Source organism: Pseudonaja textilis, chromosome 5 (genome assembly GCF_049901715.1).
Source record: "Pseudonaja textilis isolate UNSWEBS1 chromosome 5, rPseTex1.2, whole genome shotgun sequence".
NCBI classification, from domain to species: Eukaryota; Metazoa; Chordata; class Lepidosauria; order Squamata; family Elapidae; genus Pseudonaja; species Pseudonaja textilis.
In genome coordinates this window covers 5,526,672-5,549,547 of record NC_141994.1, presented here as the reverse complement: position 1 = coordinate 5,549,547, position 22,876 = coordinate 5,526,672, and the positions used below count along the sequence as shown (strand labels likewise).

Genomic DNA, 22,876 nt, shown 5'->3' with positions numbered 1-22,876 from the left:
AATTCTAATCCATAACCCTAACTCCACACTTTACTTTAACTTGAACTGCCTTTGGCAAGAAGAATTGTTTCTTCTACTCTTTGTGGATAGGCAGAATACACATAAAACTTTACAGATAGCCCTTGAGTTATGACACAATTGGGACCGGAATTTTAATTTTTAATTTACAGTTAGGAAGATAATTCTACTGAGATAGAGAACTACTATCATTCACAATTATAGATGGCACATTACAGGTAGTCCTTGACTTACAACCACAATTGAAGCCAACATTTATGTTGCTGAGGCGATTTTAAGAGAATTTTGCCTTGTTTAACAACCTTTCTTGCCACAGTTGTTAAGTGAATCACTGCTGTTGTTAAGTGAGAAACATGGTTCTTAAGTAAAATCTGGCTTCTCCTTTGATTTTGCTTGTCAAAAGATTGCAAAATGTGATCACATGACCCTCGGAAACTTATAATTGTCATAAATATGAGTCTGTTGCCAAGCAGCCAGATTCTAATCATGTGACCCATGGAGATGCTGCAATGTTTGTAAACGATGAAAAACAGTCGTAAGTCACTTTTTTCAGCGCAGTTGTAACTTTGAATGGTCACTAAATGCATTGTTGTAAGTCAAGGATTAGCTGTAGTGTATCTTTTCAAGATTTTTCAAATATAATTTTATTGTACAATTCAGCATCCTACTTAGTAGGTCATACCAAATATATCTCATGCGAAAGACAAGGAATATCCTTTTTGTGAATATACAGGTAGTATTTGCTTACTGAATACTTTGTTAAGCGACTGTTTGATGTCAGAGTGGTTGAAAAAAAAACTCTTTGCGACATTCCTTATGACCCTTGCAGCATTCGGCCATCACATGATTGCTATTAGGCATTTCACAACTGGTGGACATATACAATAGTCACAGCCTCTTACAGTCATGTGATCACCATTTTTTGTATTTCACAACTGGCTTCTAATAAGCAGAATTAATGGAGAACATATAAGTGAAACTGCAAGTTGTGATCATGCGACATCTCAATGATGAAAGTGGAAGTGCAGTCATAATTTTGTTGTGCTTATGTGATGTTTTTTCTTAAGTGACTTGGACCCTTAGCAATGGAATTTGCCAGTTCTAATTTTCACTAATCGAGGATTCTCTGTACTTATTGCCTAATATTTCTGCTATAAAGGAAAAAAATCACATTTCCAACTTGTTGCCCTTCAAGTGGGATAGATCACAACTCCAATTAACAACTTTGATTGATTGTTTATATAACATCAAACTGGTGTTGAATCTTAGCAATCAGACACATTTTTTTTTCATGAAATTACCAACTTATCACTCACAAATCCCAGCATCATTCATCATTGACCGTTAGTGTAAAGCTGATAGTGATACGTTTGGACAACCATTGTTTCATGATTTCTGGTCTAAAGCTTAGAAAATTATTAGAAAATATCCAGATACCGTTCAACAAAGATAAAGGAAAGCAAAATACCTCAAGGGGGTTAAGATGTTTCTTCTGAATTAAAGTTTGGCCTTGGATTTATCAATTCCCATTTATCCACTCCTTTCAAATGGAAAATTAATGCACAAACAGGAAGAAGATCCATTATGGTTTGTGATTGACAAATCAATCCTTAATTTAATAAATTGAACATTGAAGACATTATCCCTTTTTGTTATTCTAATTCTAAGATTCTGCCATTACTGAAAGCAAATTAACGTATGCTTCTTGCTGAAGTTTTCACCCCTTCACAAATGGAATTCATGTAGAGCACGTGTGATTATTGAATATATAATCAGTGTTCAGGTTGTAGCTCTCAATCTAATAACAGTGTTGGAAGATGCGCAGAAGGCAAAGTGGCTGCTTTTTGAACCTGACTAAAGTCAAAGCTTTCCTATAAACTTTGATAGCTTTGCTATAAGCCAGTGATGACAAACTCAAGGCCTGCGGGCCGGATCTGGCCTGTGGGGTGCTTAGATCTGGCCCGCGGGGCTGGTCTGGAACTACCAAAGGACCAGCCCATGGTGCCTCTGCTAGCAAAAATGGGGCATAGGTGGTGGGCATACCCCCTGCAACCACTTTTGGCCTCCAGAGTGCTCCAGGAGACCTCCCAGGCCCAAAACAGGGCCCCCGGAGTCTTCCATGAGGCCTTCCTTGACTCAGAAGGTTATTAAAGGGAGGGAAAGTAAAATATTTTATCTTTCAGGCTTGCAGGATTCTGCTACTATAGTCTATGTCAATAATTTATAGTTCTGATCTTCCTATGGAATCGGTGTTTTGATCTGGTCTTTCCCTCATAAGATGATCAAGTAGATGAAGTTAGTATTAAAAAACCAAAATCACAGAAATATATGCCTCCCTATTTTTAGAAGTTTATTAAATCCTGTCTGCAGAGAAGTCCCGTGTCACACCCACTATGCTCATAACCACCATGGCCAACCCCAGTCCCCCCATCCAGCCCTCGGAGGTCAAACCCAATCCTGATGTGGCCTTCAATGAAATTGAGTTTGATACCCCTGCCATAAGCAGACAACTAACAAAAACAAAATATTTTTTATATAGCTGCTGTTGCTTGACAACTCAACATAAGCTCAGTTGCGTGACCTGAAGCCAAAGTATCTTTGGACTTTACTTACATATATTTTGCCAAGTTACTAAAGATAAACATGCTCAACACATTGTTTTATATACTCGCATTGCAGTTCTACTAATAAAGCAAACCCTCAGATGGCTAACATGTGAAAAATAACACTTTTTGTGCTTCTTTGAATTAGAGAGAGAGAGAGAGAGATCGTGCATGAGCCAAATAAGGGGTTTCTGAGGTTTGATCAAGAGTAGACAGGGTGATATTAAGACTCCCTTATACGAAAGCAGGAAGTTTGAGTACCTAAGCTGAAAGTTTGGTAATGGGTTGATAGGTGAGAAAATGTCCAGAACTTATTAAATCAGTCTTTTCCAACCTGTTTAAAACTGCAACTGCTATGTACATTGATATTATGGGACAGTGGGAATTATATCAAAACATCTGACAAGATCCAGGTTGGAAAGAATTGTCCCTGATGGGATCACATACAGCATCTGATCAAAATTCTTGGGGACTTCTGGTTTGAGCTTCTTCAGTGACAGACCAAAATCCGCGATCGTGTGCAGTTTTGATCTGTGCTTGCCACAGGAGCGCCCCGAGCTGGCTGGATTCAGGGCAAAAGCCACCCCGTAGAGGTGGTAAAGAGGGGGGAGACTGCTAGCAGGGTCGAGGAGAGCCGCATCTCTCCTCCTCAGCTGGCCATTACTCCCTTTCCCTAAGGCGGTTGCAGCAGTGGTCGGAAATGGCCACCTCAAAGAAGAACTCGACTGGAAAAGATTGTGCAGGAGGAAGATAAGAAGGTAAAGTTTTTATTGACCGGGTTGAACTGAAAAAAGTACCTTGGAATTTGAACTATAAAGAATAACTGTTCCCAAAGAAGACTTTTGAAGCGATGAAGGAGAGAGGGAAGGGCAAAGATTTGGGTTTTTTTTTTCTTCTTCTCCATATTGACAGCTAAGAGACTTAAGCAAGAAATTGATTAAAAATTCACTTTGACATTAGTAGGAATTTAAGCTGAAAATAAAATGTCAAAGTGATAATAAAATTTTTTGGATATTTAAATTTTTTAAAAAAGAAGGAAAGGAGAGAAAAGGAAAAAATAAAAGGGTGGGATCTGTAAAAATGAAGGAGACCACCTGGAAGTAAAAGGAATTAACAGTGAAACTTTAACAAGATTCCTAAAAGATATATTCTAACTGAAACTTTGTAACAAGATAAATAGAACCCCAGGAAGAGAAAGTGGAAAAAAGAAGCAAGAAGAAACAGCTTTGGATTATTTGGTGATTTTTGGATTTTTGGTTATTGGACTTAAATGATTAAAATCAATTGGGTGGTTGTTTAAAAGTGTTTAAAATGGCATCACTCTTGGAAGAATTGAAAATGGAACTTAAAAAAAACAGAAAGAAGATGCACAAGAAGGAAGAGGCTTTTTTGGCTTCGTATTTCAATGGAGATCTTGAACTATGAGAAACAAGAAATGTGTCTAGAACAAGAAGGGCAGGACAAAGAAGAAGCAATTTTAAATGACCAAGTAATTCTATGTAGGGGGGAAAAAGGGAAAGGGGGGAAAGAGAGTGAAAAATTTAAGATTTGAAAAAACAACCAAAAAAAAGAAGAGTTTGAAAAGCAATTACAATCTTAGGAAGAAACAGAAGAGAGGATTACAGAAGAGAGAATTAGAATTAGAGAGACAAGGGGTCAAAAGTGGGAGGGGGAAGAAGAGTGGGAAGAAGGAAAGGAAAATAAGTTATAAAGGACAGAAACAGGATATAGAGAAACAGGGAAAACGTACAAGGATTAAAGATATAAGCCTATTTAGAAGACATAGAGACAATGGGTGAAAATTTAATTGAAAGAGAGGATTCTGCAAGGGTACATAAGATAGCATTGTTATATTAGAAATAGAAATTGTAATGGAATGGAATGTTTGTTAATAAATAAATGAAATAAAGAGAATGAGAGAATGAAATTAGGAAAGGATGGGAACATTTTAATTGTTATTAATGATTTATAAAAAATTAAGTGAAGAGAAATATGAAAGAAATGTGAAAAAAAATTATGGAAATATTATAAGTGTTCCCAAGGAAGTATGATATTTAATTGAAAAGAAATGTTAAAGATGTTAATTAATATTAATGGAAGATTGTAACTAACATTAATGGTTGAGCTGAATTGGAATAGAATAAGTATTTTATGTACTATTGTTATACATATAATTTTTCTTTAAGAACTTAGTGTGTATTTTAAGAATGTACCAAGCAGAATTTGATTGGCAAAATTTATGTGTTATAAAATAGAGGTTAGATATTGAATGTTGTTATTGTAAAGGTATAAATTGAAGTTTAAATAAGATTTGAATGGACAAAAACTAAAAGATACAAAGGTGGCATACTCCAATCAGTAACTACAGGGGAAAATTTGTTTAAAGATAAAAGAAAATATGAAATTGAAACAGGACAGACAAAAATATAAATATAATGATTTGAAAGATATTGAAACTTAGAAAAAGATATATAATTGAATTTAGAAAGGATTGAGATGATTAAAAATAAGGTTGAGGAAAATTAGGGAAGGGAAAAATCACAGAGAAAATACTAAAATAGTAATAAGATATGGAATAGAATACAAAGATGAATGTGAAATTGAGTTTGTGTCTGGAGAAGTGATAACGGGATCATGCTATTTTCAAAAAAAGATATTTTATTTGTATTGTGTTTTGTGAAAACCCAAATAATTTTTTTTACAAAAAAAAATTCTCTATGACAGAAAGGAATAGAATTCCTCTTCCTTCCTTCCTTCCTTCCCTCCCTCCCTCCTTCCATTGATTTCCTTCTCATTTGAAAGTGACTCTAAGTGGCTTACAGGATTAAAAGCCTAAAACCACAAGAGAAATATTTCTCAAATGATAAAAATGGAATTACAATCAAAAATGAAGCCATACGGTATAAAGATTGTTTGGAGGTAGGAGAAACTTCTAATGTAATTAACCAGAATCCCTGCAAGGATTGCCCCTGTGGTTATGAAGGACAGATGGGGAAGAAGCTAACCACCAAATTATAAGAACCTGAGCGAGCGGTTAGACAAGGAGAATTGAACTCATTGATAGCCTCACATTGCAACGAACAAGGACATGCATTCAATTTCACAGCTACTAAGACTGTTGACTGAGCAAGGACAAAAATAGCCAGAGAAATGATTGAAGCCTTGTCAGTCAACGGGAGTGCTGATTTATCACCAGTTTACATAGGAGCCGAGGGCACGACAGCACTAGGAATCAACAATCAATAGCTTAATAGTTGACTTAATAGTTGACCATCAACACCCCAATCAAGAACTAAAAGCCACACACAACCAGGCGTCACTTAAATACTACACATAAAACAGCCCAGTGCAGACATCCTGGAGATTGAGGAGTTCCCTGAAGTTGGGCTCCAGCATAAGTGCAAAAGTTTAGGAAGAATAAGCCTCTGGTCCTGGTGACTGACTCAGATTGGATCCTATGTAAAATATTTCTCCATGACCTTTTGGTTTGTAGAATAAACACTCATGGCACTTTCCGAATATAGCTGATTTCCCCCTTTTTTGTACATTTTCAATCAGAATTCTTTCAAATATCTCCCTAGGCATGCCAAACTAACTAAATCCCAACAAAATGGTACTTAAAAGATGGGGAGGTTGGGAGTTGGATGCATTGGGAAGGATGTGGATATTACCTCTTAATTCATCAACCACCTCCATTGTAATGCTTCCTTCCCCCCGCCCCCGGGGCCCAGAATTTGATCCATAAAATACTGATGCAATCATACAGAGGATCAAGCAAGTGGTAAAGTTACTTCCTGTGTAATGTAAAATATGTATAAGGTAAAATAGAAGAAATGGCCACTTATCTATTTCACAAACCCACCATTCTTTCTGTATTGGAATCTCATCAGTGAACTTAAGGTGACATCGTATTACAAACATTTATGATCTGTGATCCTTTGGAATATATGCATTTAGTTTAAGCTCAGTATTGCAGGGTTAAAAAGGATAACATTGACTCTTGGTTTATGTCTTGTTGTTCTTCATATAATTTTCATTCAACAATCCAATTGCAAGATACATATAAAAGTGTGTTCAACCCAGTCTGTGACAATTTCACAGTATAGTATGTTAAAACAAACCACTGGGGAAAAAAAAGCAAAACTAAAGTAGATCAATCTATGCAGCCTATCCCTACAAACACCTTATTAGAGAGAAAGGAATAGTTTCATTTTTCTTTTTGAATTTCATTTTTGATTACATTATTTAAACATTATTGAAAGCTACCTGTCCTCTTTTCTTCTTCACCATACCCAATGGCCTGAATTGTGTAGTACAGTATGATTTTGATATATTTAAGTGGCTTATTAGATGCAGGGTAGAAATCTTTGAAGGGTTAGTTTTCAACACATGAGAAAGTTCACATTTATTACTCCTAATTGTACTGATGCTGCTATCTTTCATCTGATCTTTTGGCTTACAAACGTTTGTGAAATGTTGTGAAAGTGTCACTCCATTGAAAGACTGATAAAACTAGATGAAAATTTCATTCAAAAGGTTCCTTGTTTCCTTTACATGACATCAACAAAAACATATCCAGTTTCAGTAACTCTAGTTTTTCCTTCTGAAATAATATCTTTTGTTCATTAAGAAAAGAATACACATCATTTTAATCCCACTTTATAATTTACTATGTTATGTATGCTCCATTTTTAATTAATTTGTGCTATTGAATTGGTGTTAGCGCTTACATCAGTAGATTTTTTGATCTATTCACAGTCCCACCTGTCAAGTCTCCTAGCAGTGCATCCATCACTACTCTAATTGAGGTCATCCACTTAGTTGATAGTCTTCCTTGTTACCTTCCACCTTTCCTTGCATTATAGACTTCTCAAGGGACTCAGAACTCTTTGCATAATGTGTCCAAAATACAATCCTAGTAATTTGTGTTTCAAGAAAGAATATTGGGTTGATTTGTTTTATGATCCATTTTGGGTTGTCTTGGCTATTCAGGGTATTCTCAGCACTCTTCTCCAATACCACATACCAAAGCATCAATATTATTTCTATCTTACTTCAAAGTCAAACTTTTTGTTCACCTGGTGCTAGGGAAATTCTGTTTCTTTATAGATACAGACTTATCATGGTATCTGAACAGCTTTTCGAAGGCCTTTATGGCTGCACTACCAAGTGCTTAGTCTAAGACATGCTGTAAATATATTTTGTCATTCTCGGGGTGTGTATGTGTGTGCATGCATGCATACAGACAAGTCCCTGCAGTTTTCTTGACAAGAATACAGAAGTGATTTGCCATTGCCTGAGAGAGAGAGACAGAGACAGACAGAGAGAGAGGGGGGGAGGGAGGGAGGAAGGGGGAGAGAGAGAGACAGAGGCAGAGACAGACAGACAGAGGCAGAAGCAGAGATAGAGACACAGAGAGAGATTAGAGCAAGATTACCCAGCTAATTACCCATGCCTCTGGCAGAACTAGAACTTAAGTTCTTTTGTTTCTAGCCTGATTCCATAACAACTAAAACAAAGTGGCTCTCTTGACAGGAGTGTGTGATGCATAAAATGTTGTCCAGAGCTTCAGTTGCACTGCCATGGCTGCTTTCTTTACTTTCTTGACCACACTCTATGACCCTAGCAACATGCCATAAACGCTCCCCCATGCCATGGCATTTGTGTTGTTTCTGGTTTTATTCTGTTCTAAATTTGTACTAGTAAAATGCTGAATATTTTACTACTTGGTAAGTACCTTCATGCAACGGATTTTATTTTATGAATTAAGTATACTTCGTGTGGAAGGTCCTCGAGTCTGTATAGTTGGTGAACATGAAAGTGGAAGAAAACTCTGCTGGTTTTAAAATTTCAAACCCAAGGCACTTCCTATATCTAAGCATTAGACATTCAAATATATCATAATGCTGATGAATGTTCAATAGAAAGCTTTTGTGATTTGTTATCCCAATAGTGAACATTCCATTCTAAAGACATTGTCTCCTGAATGAGGACATGGGAGTTCTTAAATATGGCTTTGTTGAATCTTTAAGTGGTCTCAGATGCACTCTAAAGCATACGCATAGGAAAGTACATGAATGCACGTTAAATAATTTAAATACATAAGCCTGTGGCTGACAAAACATTGTTGTTTTAATTTGATATCCCTTTTGAGAAAAGTGTAGTATTTATCTCTCCTTGATTATGTGTTTACTCTTGAAAGTTTATTAGAGTCATATTTGGCATTGTCCTGAATTCATTGACTTATGGGAACAATTATAATGAAATTCAAAAATATGGGAATTACACTGTGCCAGCCAACAAACATGCCTGCCAACTCTAGCTTGATAGGAAAGAAGCAAGCAAATGACCTGATTCAGATACCTGCAAAAAAAAAAAAATCACTAAATAAACCTGTCTTTTAGACAAATAATTTATACCAGTAAGATAAGCAAACTGAGTATTTGATCAGCAGGACATCAATATATTTTTTGACAATTTAAATGTTGCTGCATCTGAAATCTGTGATACTACTTACTGGTTTGAAGAAGAAATATCTAAGGATAGAGATAATGTAGAGCTTCACCTTTATCCATTGTAGTTCTTTGCACCCACCCAGCAGTGGTCACTATAATGCAAGTTTCTACGGAGATTTCCAAGCTTCTCAATGTGAAGCATTCATAAAAATCGTAAGATAATAGGTACTGTAGTTCTTGAGTTATGACCATTCAGTCAGTGCTCACTCAAAATTACAGCAGTGCTGAATGAATGGTACTTATGCCTAGTCCCTGAAGTTTGTGTATTTATATCTCAGTTTCATCCTATTTTCACTACAACAAAAACCCTATGCGGTGGGTTGGGCTGAGAGAAAGCGAGTGGCCCTAAGTCAACCAGTTGGATTTCATCTCTACGCAGGACTAGAACTCACAGTCTGGTGCCTTAACCACTACACCAGATGGCTGTCAAATTAATTAGAAGTCATGCTTGTTGCAGCTCCCTTGTGGATATGTGATCAAAACTCAGGTGAACTTATATCCACAGGCGCATTTCAATCCCTCCCACCTGCCTATCTCCCTCCCCACTTCTGCATTTTCTTTCTCTGCTCCCTCCCCAGTTGGCCCTCACCATCTTCTTGCTCCCATTACTCACCAAACATACCTGACCTGACTCTTCAAACAGCAATTGCTGGCTGCGTGGGGCCTTCTTCCTGAGGTCATATTTGAGAGGGGCCAGCACACCTCATCAACAGTGAGTGGAAAAAGACAGCGCTGGTCTCTTGGGACAGCAGAGTGCAGGGCAGCCAAGGCCTCAGAGTCCAGAGTGATGAGGGTAGCTGCGAGCGGGACTTGACGTCACCTTGTGGGCTGGTCTGAATTACGCCACCCCATGGGCTGGGCTACTGGGTCTTTGGGCTGTAACGGTTTGACTAGAAAGGTGGGACATTGGCTAACAACCAATGGGATTCAGTTAACAATATCTATAGGGAAGGACAGGATTGCCGTTAACTAAATAAGGTGGTCACATGATTTCAAACTGTATGACAGTGGCAAAAATTCCAGTCCCAATTGCTGTCATAACTTGAGGACTACTTGTATTTTGTACCCCATCACACTTACTCATGGGTTCTCACACTTGCAAAGGTTGATCCTTCAGAGATTCTGGTGCCTAACGTGATAAAGTAAATGGTAATTGATCTGCCTCTCGAAAAGTGTAAGGCTAGAAATCTATGATCAAGTCTCAGTGCTGACAGTGCTGTTAATTGCAGCCAAACGCAACAGTAGCATGATTCCTATTATGACAATAACATTGTGAGGACTGGAGTAGTCATGTACATCCATTTTATCTGGGGGTATAACTTGATAAGGCTGGGCAAACTCTGACATTTGAGAGACTTCTGGTAATTCCTAGTAATCCTGTGGTAAAGTTACTCCTTAGAGGGATAGATATGCCTTTTGAGACTCAACTGAAAGTATACATTCACAGTATTGATTTGAATAGTACCTTTTAAAATATGTATTAAATCAAAATAGTAAGAAAACACAAAGAACCATGAATGAAGTCAAATACACATGTGCCAGGATAATATTGCAAGATTTAATCTAGTTCGGTCACCGGGATGAGAGGTTTACTCTTCTCAGCTTTTGAACTCATGCTGGAGCCCACCTGCAGCTGAGACCATTTTTATACATTTTGTCCTTTGAACTTTCTGGAAAATCAGCAAAACCACATATTTCACCCTCATTTAAACTTATATGAAAACTGACTATTGGCGGTTGTCATAGTAGTTTGACTATTATTCCTGTACCATTACTGCTTCTGAATATGCACTAAAATGTTTAAAATATTCCCTGTGTTAATGAGGCTAACTTCTGCATTTCTTTGTAGTTGGAAATGGAGAAATTCCAGCTAGAAGCTCTTGAAATGGAACATAAGAAGCTCTGTACTCGACTGGAGGAGGAGCGTGGCAAGAATAAACACGTCGTATTGATGCTCGTGAAAGAATGCAAACAGCTATCCAGCAAACTGGTAGAAGAGGCCCAGAAGTTGGAAGAAGTCATGGCTAAATTTGAGGAAGAGAAAAAGAAAGCCAAGGAGCTGGAAGAATCTCTTGCTGTGGAGAAACAACGGAGCACCCAGATGGAAGCCCAAATGGAAAAGCAGCTTTCTGAGTTCGACACAGAGAGAGAGCAGCTGCATGCCCGCCTCAGCAGAGAAGAAGTTCACACAAGTGACCTCAAAGAAGAGAGGGAGAGAATGAGAAAAACCATCGAGCAGCTCAGCAAGGAAAGCGATGCAAAACCCCACCTTTCTCTTCCACGAAGGAACAAAGAGAGGGGCTTCGCTTCTGTCTCCACTGGAACAGAGGGACCCATTTTGAGGACACTTTCCTGCCAGACAGATGCAGTATTAATAGACAGTGGAAATGAAAGTGTTAGAAAGTTGCCTTTAACAGTACCCGTAAAGCCTTCAACCATCCACCCTTTGCATTCGGGGCACGCAAAAGTGAATGTATCCTCCAATGCAGCATTTGTGAAGCCCATCATTGACAGGCATTCATCCTGCAGCGACCTTCTTCTCTCCCCTGTAACTTCAAATCTGTCTCATAGTCAAATACGAATTGAGGAGAATGGGCCAGCGGCTTCGCCTGACTTAACAAGTCTCTCTTCCCCGTTCCCAGATCATGTTGCGTCCTCTCCGGCTCCCAGTATAGCATCCCAAAGCTACTTGCAAGCCTCATCTGTTCCTCCCCCACATTCTCCCTCTGTCAGCACTCCTGGGCACCAAGGCCTGAATCCACGGGTCCAGGCAGCCAGATTTCGATTTCAATCCAACGCTAACGATCCAGATCAAAATGGAAACACGACTCCAAGCCCTACATCAAGAGACGCCTCGCCGACAAGTCGAGACAACCTAGTCGCCAAGCAGCTGGCTCGGAACACAGTCACCCAAGTCCTCTCAAGGTTCACCAGTCCTCAGGGCGTGGCACCTGGACGTCCGGGAATGTCACATTCCATAGATGTTGGCACTTACCCTCCCCCGATTAGCAGGATGAGTTTAAAGGCTCCCAGCGTTTCGAGGATTGATAGAGGAAACCCCCCTCCTATTCCTCCCAAAAAGCCAGGTCTTTCACAGACTCCGTCTCCGCCACACCCACAGCTTAAAGTCATGATGGATAGTGGTCGCTCCCCTCACGTAGGTGCCAAAACTGAAGGCAAACTCCTGGTTTCATCTTCTTCCTGCTCACCTCAAGGAATCAGGGTAATAAATGAAGAGGTTATGTCTAGATCCTCACCCCAGCTGCCACCAAAACCAACAATAGATTTATCTGTGGCATCTGCAGGCTGTGCCATTCCATCCATGGACATGCCTCAGGTGGGTGCCTGGCCTTCCCCGTCCCCTGGACTGAGCCAACCTGCATGTTCCGACAGCTCCTTTGTCATTCCCACCACCATTGCCTGTAGCTCTTCCATAAACCCTCTTAGTGCTTCATCCTGTAGACCATGTGATTCAGACAGCCTCCTGGTAACAGCCTCAGGTAAAGGATGATGTACCCGCTAAACTCCTTCCTTTTTTTTAACATTGTCATATCAAGATATATATATATATATATTTCTCCATAGATTCCTTTCCTCTAAGATTCTCTTTTACCTTTTTCTTCCTTCCCTCTTTTTTTCCCTTTTCCTGTGTCACATTGCACTTCCACTTAATGCCTTTCTAGGTTTCAGGGCTATGGGAAATTCATTTGCTTCCATGAATTCTGATTATTTTGCGCAGGCAACCTTTTTCGTTTTTCAAAGCAGCTGAAGGTATATCTTAGAGGCATTGTCTTAAAATCAGAAGTATTTTTCACATGTTCTTTGGTATTGTAGTATTGGGTGGGGAAGTCTGTTTGTTTAATCCATCCCTTTGCAGTTCTTTCTTCCCTAAGAATTGAGGGTACATTTTCAAAAGAACTTTCAGTGCTATATATATATAAAATATATATAGGCCAAATGAAGAGAAAGGTCAGAAAATCCTTTATTGCTTTTGCTGCTCACCAGTCTTTGCTTCATCTTCGTTAACTCTTTTATCTGATAAAAGAAAGCTGCCAACAAACAGAATGATTGAAACATTTATAACCTGCCCTTTTGGGGAAGAAGTACTGCTCCTAGTCAGTTATAGCATTTAAAAATGACAAATTCCATAACAATAATAGTACAAAACAAATTGGCCAAAGAGAAAAGGTCAACTGTTCTCTGCTCTCTGCAATAAATCTTCAGCGACTGTTAAAAACAGCAAAGGAAGGGCAGAGCATGTCCCCTGAGTGGGATAAAGTGGGGATATATTTTTTATTTTAAATTAAAACTCTTCCTTGGTTTTCTGGTGTTTTTTTCTCTACTTCTCAGTAATTTATTTCTATATCATTATGCTGTAGTCATTGTAGTTCCCACGGGAGAATTGCATTAAGGGAAAGGCTGCTTTTATGGCCTATATCCTTAGTGACTTGAGTTTCTAAAGATGCTGTGAAACCTGGGCATTTCCTTGGTCGCCAGGAGCTCTTGCCTTGAGGAAGGCATTGATAGAATCATGCAGCCCTGTGTTTCATAATAAGGTAGTCCCTGATTTATATCCACAATTGTGATCAGAAATTCTGTTGCTAAGTGAGGCGATTATTAAGTAAATCACACCTGATTTTATGACCTTTATTGCCTTGGTCATTAAGTGAATCACATGGCTTCTCCATTGACTTTACTAGTCAGAAGCTGGCTCTTAAGATCACAGATGACCTGGGACACTGCAGCCATCATACATACGTGCCAGTTGCAAAGCTCCCACGTGACCCTGGGGATGTTGAAACAGTCATAAAAGATCAGTCCTAAGTCACTTTTGCTTCAACACCACCATTATAGCTTTGAATAGTCACTGAAGGGTCATAAGACAAGAGCTTTGAGCTGAAAGTCAACTTTGCAATAGCTAGCATCCTTCTTGTGTGGGCCCAGAAGAGTCCTTGTAGATTACAATAAAATAGAAACTATCTTACCAAGGAAACTTTCCTTTTCTCTATCAGTGCTATATTAAAGTAATGTAATTTTCCAAATGAAATTTTGCAACTTTAAGAATATAATTCTTTAGTTTAGCATGATATACGTATCAATAATTTCCTGATGCTTACTACACATCAGAGGTGGGTATTCAGCAGGTTCTGACCAGTTCTGGAGAACCCGTAGCGGAAATTTTGAGTAGTTCGGAGAACCGGCAAATACCACCTCTGACCTGGAGATTTTACAGTATCCTTCTCCTGCCAGTCCCACCAAGCCATACCCATAGAACTGGTAGTAAAAAAATTTGAATCCCACCACTGCTACACATCCAGCTCTGATCCTCAAAATTTTGGTATAGCAGTTCAAACAAGAATCATTCCTTTTATGCAGAGTAAATTCTAATTATAAACTGGAAAGTACTGATGCTCAGCAAATGATGGACAGCATGACTCTTTAGCACCTAAGATCTGATATGACTAGAGAAGAATTCCTAAAATACGTGGGGTTGCTCTAATATTTATCTAATATATATAGGAATAGAACATTAAGAAAATATTCAGTTATAATTACATACTTTTTTGTAGTGGAATTTTAGAAGCAATGCAGGACTTTTTTAAAAAAAATAACAGTCAGCTTTTGGTTGAATGAGAATGAAGCAGGAAAGCACTTAATTTTATAACTATTTATAGAGATAATTTAATGTCATGCTTACATTTTCAGTAAGGACAGATCATAGTTAGGTATTTCTGTCCTTGCACAAGGTTTCTATTTCCATCTTTCTGGCTGGAGAAGTGCTGCAATTAATACAAAACTGAGTGGATGGCCTAATTCAATGTATTATGCATATGGCTTCTTACAGGCTCTTTGGGAAGATAAAGCAATAAACTAAATAGAATTAAGTAAGTTTGTTAAAGTTTTCTTCTGCATGATCACATTTGGGGTCCCTTTAGAACAAGTCATAAATGAAATTGGTTTATTTTATGAATCTATGCAGTCTTTATATCTATAATTCAGTAGTTATAGAAATTTATTAATAGCTCTGCAGAACAATATAGTTCTATAGTGCAAATGAAAGTGGCTATAAATTATCGTCCTAACTAGTCTTTGACATTTTATTCACAAAATCTTTACCCTTCCAAATTTTTTTAGTGTGCAACGTTCTGAGAAAATGCTGTTTTTGTTTGCCTGCCAGATATTTCAGGCTTCTAAAATCCAGCTTACCAACTAGGTTTGTGGTTAGTTTAAAACTTATTAAAAGTAACAGTTGACTTCAATTAAGCATAATTGGTTTTTTTTTTCAGTCTAAAATGCTTTAAAATATTTTTTGTTCTACATTCAGTGTAAAGTCTTTGCACTTCATTAAGTGATCTTTAACTGAAGGTAGATTAATCATTCTGAAAGGATCTATTAGTTCAATCGCATAACCATAGTTGAACTTATTGTGGTTATGTTTAAGTTTAATGTTTTGCCATATGTAATGTTGAGTAGTTTAAGAAGTCAAACATGTGTTGAATAATTGCTTCTCAACTTTCAATAGTAAAAGCAGACTTAAATATAGTTAAGGGTTTGTTTTCTTTTGATAAAGCCAGGACAGTGTACTTCTCAAATTCCTACTCAACAATTAATAACCAAATGGTTCATATATTAACCAGGCCTCAGGGGGTATGAAATACCCATGTTGCATAATACTGTATTTACTTTCATGTGATGATTGCAGTTCCACATGGTTTAAGGCATTCTGATTCTTTCTTTCACTTGCATTGTCGTGTGAATTTCGTCCAACTTCACGAGCGTAGGAAGGGTACTCTGTTTTTGCGTGCATTGAGTATTCTCATGACACCACTTAAAGAAAGCAAAACTGGCATAGGACCACATTTGCTCCTTATGCTGAGTGTGTCCAGTCACATTCTGCTACACCCCCAAAAATAGTATATGAAGCTATTGGAGGCTTTGTTTCACTGATCTAGAATAAATAAATTGCTTTCTCCTCTGGTCTTTATCAAAGCTATTAGTTATCTAGAAAAAAAATGAGGGGGAGGGAATTTATAGCTCATTATATCTTTATGAACAGACTATCACCTTTAGAATTTATTGCCTATAATTCTTTATGAAAGGTGTTTTGAAGATTAGCACAACATTTCTTAAAGCCAATAGATGTTAGGCTTATAATCAAGAAAGAGAAATTGTATAATGCTCTGATCAATTGAATTTCCCATGCCCGAGCTTATATATTCTTTTTTCTTCCTCTTTTTTTTTTAAAAAAAACATCCTTTCAATCAACCTACATGTTTCCATGTGGTTTGTTTCTAATATAAATAATTACAGGAAAGTTTGGTAATGAATTCTTTATTAACCATCTCCACAAACTGAAGCTGATGCCAGAAGCTGTTTTTTCCTCCTTGTTCCTTTCATTCTTCATCACCGCATGCCCAATTCTCCTTTCCAGGTGTTTTATGTTTACTAACTTTTGCATACAAAACCACAAAGCTTATTTGCGTTTCCTAATTTTATTACTTAACTCCCTCAGTGTATTCCAAGCTCCTGCTTGTTTATAAGGTCTTTGAATTATCATGGATTGAACATTATGCTTAATTAATATGCAGTGCAACGATTATTGCTTAATTTTTAACTCCTTAGTGTTCTTTTAGAAGACTTCCTTAGGTCCGTCACACCGCGCTGCTTCATTTATGTGTCCCTACACTGAATTCACGTTTCCTTTAAAATATATATTTGTGCCATATTTTGCATGTAGCAGTCTACCTTTAATGTTTCAGGGATTTTTCATAGACACTGCATTCAATATTCGAATCCTGTTAATTGCAAATGAGCTTATAAAGAAGATGAAACATAAGCATTGCTAAGAAGAAAAATGCTGTATAAATAATAACCACATAGCCCATAGTACTCATTTGATCTTTAATGAATAACTGCGTTCCTGAAACGGAATTTTTTTCAGAGCTTTACTCTCAACATTGTTTTCTGTTCAGTTACTACAGATAGCTCTCAACTTCTGATGACAACTGGGACTGGAACTTTTGTCCTAAGTTGTTGTGGTCATAAACCCAGTCAGACCCAATTTTATGATAATTTTGACAGTGATCATTAAGTGAACCCAGTTTCCCCAATGCGTGCTGTTTGTCATTTTTTTTGTTCCTGGAAATCATTACAAAAAGGCTGTAAATTGCATTTATGTGACTGCAGGATACAGTCTGCCATAAATGCAAGCCAACAAGTACTCAAATTGTGTTTAAGTGATTATGGAAGCTGTGCAGTAGTAATAAGTATGAGTCACTTTTAAGGCCATTGTAGCTTTGAACCATCATTAAGCAAATAGTTGTAAGTTGAGGACTACCTTTATTACAAACCCATGCTATCATTTGATTGCAGTAGTTCACAATAGTGCTAAATAAGATATTGATGCTGGAAGTTTATTTCCCTTTTCTCTCCTTTTTTTATATTTAAAGAAAAAGCATCATTCAATACTGTAGGGAATTAGGAATAAATTCATCATTAAACTCAGTCCATAAAAATAAAGTCTTTAAATCTGTGGCAGTTTGTGAAGTGGACTGGTCTTTTTATCATACATCTGCTCTGACTTATTGCTAAAAATATCATAATAGCAAGAATGGGTTGCTTCCACAATAATCATATTATCTAGAATTCCTCCTCCTTGTTTTATTCTATTTTAAGAAAAAAATGAAATTATATGTCAAGTCAGTGTCCACCACCATATTTTCAGAACCAAACTGGGTTGTTTTGAGAAGAAAATATTAAGCCCAAGGACTCTATTGTGCAAAAATAATTTGATGAAGAGGATAAAAGTTACAATTATTGTATAATTGTTTCTATTTGTATTTTGAAGAGTGAAGCATGAATTCTAATTTTGTATTTAACATGAAGAAAATAGCTGATCCTCTCCACAAAAGTGGCCCCAATCAATCAAACTGAACAATGAAAAATTGAGACATATTCATCAAAGTTCTAATTAGCAATCTATCAAGGGAAACATCACGGTTTAAATTACAAAAGTTTTTCACCTGATTGTTTTGCCTATATTCTTGTTTCTTATTGTTTTCAATTATGGTTAATGATTTTGTTTTGTTTCTTAAAAATGTGATAAAATTTTTCAGCAATTGCTTGTAGTTCCGTAGATAAAAAGTAATCTTGTGAAATTCACATGAAACGGTTCTGTATTGTTTCCTTTCCTCGGTGAAACACCAAACTTTCTGTGAGGGACTGCTCTGCAGGAACTCAGTGCTTCAAAACACAACATGTTTAGGCTCAGAAGAACTAGCCTGGAATTCAGGGAGTCATTGTGGCTTGCCATAAGTTGCTGACAAAAGCTAACTTCACACTAACTACTAAGAAGTCTTAAGTTGGTCTCCTTCTTCCCCCAGCATCAATCACTAGCCTGACCTTGAGGTCTCTGTTGGAATCTTGGCTTCGGAATAGAATTATTTTCTTTCTTTTTTTTTTTTTTATAGAATAGCTTTCTAGAATGGCATACATTAATTAGAGACAAAAAAGTAATATTTACAGAGAAAATAAGAAAGCATTGCTGTCAGTAGCGGCAAAAATCGGTTCAAGAGTAAACTCAAGAGTGCGTGTGGCGCTGCACTCCATTTCCTGCCTGCCTTTCTTCTTTTTTGCACTTTCTTTTTTTTGTCCCATCATGTTTTTGTACTCTCATGTTTAAGTTTCATGCCTTCCTTTTGGCCCATTAAATATTATCCAAGACCAAAGGGACCGACTATAACTCCATTATCCAGAACCAAAGTGGGGAACTATGGCCCCTATATGACTTGTGGACTTCAACTTCCAGAATTATGGCTGGATCAGGAATTCTGGGAGTTCACGTCCACAGGTCACAGAAGGGCCATAATTCCCTACCCCGATCAAGAGTCTAATTGGGCTGTAATACTACTATAACTACTTTCTTTATGTGCATTTTGTATCTATCTATTTGAAATTACTTTCAGGCCCAATCTTCTTTCTCTGTTTTAGCCAAATCTGATTATTGCCATTGCAAACACGCCATCTTTAATGAGATTTACTAATATTTCATAATAGAATGGAAGCCTAAGTCTAAATTGAAAAAGCTCTACTTGGGAAATTCATTAATAACGAATTGTAATATGGATATGATATTAAATGGTTTTCTACATTGATATTTGAGAGCATAGCTGCCAAATTGCAATGCAAACGTTACTCTGAATCCTACTTTTCCATCATGGTACCCTCCAGATGTTTGCAAGAAATTATGGTCATTGAAGTTGAATATACTGGGAAGACATCCAGTTATGGAAAGTGGCCATACATGATCCTTTACTTAAAGAAATTAATGACTTCTTGGGAATTGGATAGGAATAGTTTATTTGTAATGAATATTCTTCAAAAAGGAAGAGACATTCCTTTGTGCTTACTCATTTTTAGTGAGCAGTTCATAGTTGCAAACTTCTTTATTTTCAATCCTCTTCTCTATTTCCTTTTGCAGCCTTTTGATCAAAGAAGAGTTCACAAAGTTTTTCGCACCATATACAGCAAACTTCATGTCCTTAATAAGCTGTCCTCTAAAGCTGTTAACCTCTGATACCTGGAATGTCTAACCAAGATAACCTTTTTGATGTTCTAAAGTTTTGCTCTGTCAGTTGCCTTTCTTAAAGGATGATGTGGACCTTTGCCAAGTAATGTTTTATGACATTTACTAATAGTACACTGTAGCTTTATTTTTAAAAACACCACAAAAATGCAGCAGTGCCATTAAAAATGACACCTGCAAAAGGATTTGATCACCAGGAAAACAAGTATGCATCAATTACAGGGCTCTCAATTGTTTCTTCTGAAATGCAAATTTCTTTCAATGTTATTTGTAAGACATGGTATTTCAGATTTTTTAAGAAGAGACATAATTCTGTGTGAAATATCTCACAGTTTTTCTGCTAAATTTAGCTAACTTTAAAGTTGGAGAGATTTGCTATTCAATTAAGTTTCCTTGTGCTCATGGATAACTATATTTTTCCGTTTTAAATAACAAAGAATATAACCTTTTAGAGCTAAGTGTGACTTTAATTTTCTTGGGATTCAGGATTTCAAATAACACAGAACTAGTCTCAGTTTTTACAAAGCCAAAATGTCAGAGTTTTCATTTGGTTGAGCATTGTGTGTAACTTGCAAAGTGCGTAGCATTAACTTCTCGTGTGTTCTCTCTAACGGATGTTGCTTTTAACTCACAGGCTGGTCTTCCTCCCTAACCCCTTTATTAATGAGTGGTGGTCCTGTTCCCCTGGGTGGCAGGCCCACCCTTCTTCACCAAGCTGCTGCCCAGGGAAATGTCACTTTATTGTCAGTGCTGCTTAATGAAGGTCTGAACGTTAACGATTCCTGTGAAGATGGTTGTTCTGCCTTGTATTCTGCTGCTAGGAATGGACATACAGGTGTGAAATTTCTCAGAGATTTTATTATATTGCGCCATTACCTAAATGCTGTTGTCAAATTAACAATTGATATTGCAGTTCCAAAGATTAGGAGTAGGCGACCTATAGGCCATAAGCAACATATGCCCCCCAGAGTGGTTTTGGCAGTTCTCAAAGCCGTCAGAATTACATGGTTGAAATTGGTGAGAAATCACTGGTTATCAACGATGTAATTTTACTGTGTATTTGTAAAAAAAAAAAAAAGTGTGTTAAATCCCCATAAGAATTATTCTGTGTGGTCCTGCTCAAAAGACATGATAAAATCTTGTACAACCATTAAATAGGCTGTGTAGCTGCTCTTCTTGGTACCATGAACAGCTCCTGCTGTTTAGCATCAGGATTTTGTAACACCAATTCTTTTTTTGCACTTGGCATTGGATGTTGCACATACAGAGATTTGTTTCAAAATGTTTCTAGTTTCTGATTCAGACCGCTGAGAACTCTTCATCGGCACCGAATAAAGAAGACTTAGAAAGTAATTTAATGATTTTGTAGACCCACAATGACTAAGAAGGAACAAACTCACAACAAACGTGATGATTTGTTGGGAGCAAATGAACAATCTATCTAATCCAATATCTTATTTCCTGCAGAGGCCAATTTTCTGGGAAAATCTTAAACAAGGCCAAAACGTAGTAATCAGCAAGAACTCTGTATCTTGGCGCTCTAAGACAGCCATTATAACTAGTAATCAGATGTATACTTTTGTGTATGTGTTTGCTTAATGTACTAAGCTAAAGGGCCCTATTACATCTTGTGGAAGAAAATTTAATTGTCAGGAAACCTCCAATCCATTTTGCTGATGTCTCCATTCTTATGTCAGTGCTCATAGTTAATTAAGGCTGCTATAAAATACAACATATATATTTATTTATTTCATGAATTTAGTAGCTGCCCAGTACCAAATGTCACTCAGAGCGGGACATATCCCACCAACTTAGGAGTTAGTCTATTAAACTTCTCAAAACTTCCGAAGAGTTTACACTGCAGGAAATTTTAAAAAGCAAAGACTTTTGAAACTGGCATTAAATTTAATTGTAATTTATTCTTCCTCTTCCCGTTTTCTCCCTCCATATATTTCAACTCATAGATTGTGTAAGATTGCTGCTGACTTCAGAAGCACAAGTTGACTTTATTGATAAAAACGGATTTACCCCCTTGTGTTCAGCAATCGCTCAGGGACATTGCAAGTAAGTAATTTGCAATTACGTCTTTTTTTTTTTTTCTGCCAAGCAAAATGACATGTTCTTTAAGTTTCAGTTTTGGGATGTATAAATTTTGTGAGTGAATTAATGCAAAAATGCTTGGCCCTCCTATATTTCTTCCTGAAGTATGCATTATTGAGTATGCAGTATGATTTAGGATTGTTTTTATGATTAAGTTACAGGGAACTCATGCCTAAAATTGATTTTTTTTAAAATTAGAGATAGACACCTCTCTACCTGTGGGCTACTCTTTAAAAAAGTTGTACCTCTTCTTGGGCTTATGCCAAGACTCCATTGGAATCAGGAAAAATAAAACTGTGCTTGGGATAAACAGGTGGCAAAGGCTACAACTATTTTACTTTTCTTTTAGTAACTCAGCAACTCAAATCTGTATTTTTCCAAGCACCGACATTCCCACATAGGCAAGGAGAGGCCAGGAGTTCTTTAAGGAGCAGTAAAAAACAGAAAAAGGAGGCCCGTGCTGGATCCAGGCACTGCACACCACTACTCTTCTGTATAAGTGCAGAGACACATTTAAGGTTGTAGACCTCCCTCCACCAATAGTTCATATTCTTGCTTTCCTATTATGTATGTAGAAGAGAGAAAACTGGGGTGTTGTGCCTTGTTTTCTTCAAGAGCATCTCTAAAATGAAGCTTTATATTGATTTATAGTTTGACTTTTCTTGACAAACTTATCAGACATTTCCTTGCAGACACAAATTATGATGAAATGAAAAACATTGGCAGTTACTGGCAGCCAGTGAACAAATTGCACACATAGAGATTTTCCCTTTGAATCTTCAAAACTAATCTGTTTAGAAGGCAAAACCTCTTATCAACTTCACTTAACTGCAGACAATTAGAATAGAACAGGGTGGGATAATTCATTTTCTGAAACCACCTGAGAAAAATTGCATAAAAGTTTAAGCTGTTTGCAAGAGTGATGGACTGAATAAAATTTTAATCTTTTAAAGAAATTAATAAAGGTGAATATTTGACAACTTTGTGCTAGAATTGTTATTGATGTGCTTGCTCACATACATGTGTAGGAGATAAAGTTGAAGTATATGCAGTAT

At 37.2% G+C, this 22,876-nt stretch overlaps 1 protein-coding gene across 3 annotated transcripts in view; it reads left to right on the top strand.

The window, feature by feature from the left end:
• Positions 1–22,876, top strand: part of CTTNBP2 (cortactin binding protein 2) — a 106,129-nt gene that overhangs the window by 37,510 nt on the left and 45,743 nt on the right. For all 3 annotated transcript variants that reach the window (XR_015743739.1, XM_026713155.2, XM_087934013.1), the window contains exons 4-6: positions 10,986–12,636; positions 20,356–20,556; positions 21,686–21,785. Coding sequence is in view for 2 of the 3 variants with exons in the window: in XM_026713155.2 (XP_026568940.2) it covers positions 10,986–12,636; positions 20,356–20,556; positions 21,686–21,785 (1,952 nt within the window). In the remaining variant the exon portion in view is untranslated. The remainder of the gene's footprint in view (positions 1–10,985; positions 12,637–20,355; positions 20,557–21,685; positions 21,786–22,876) is intronic.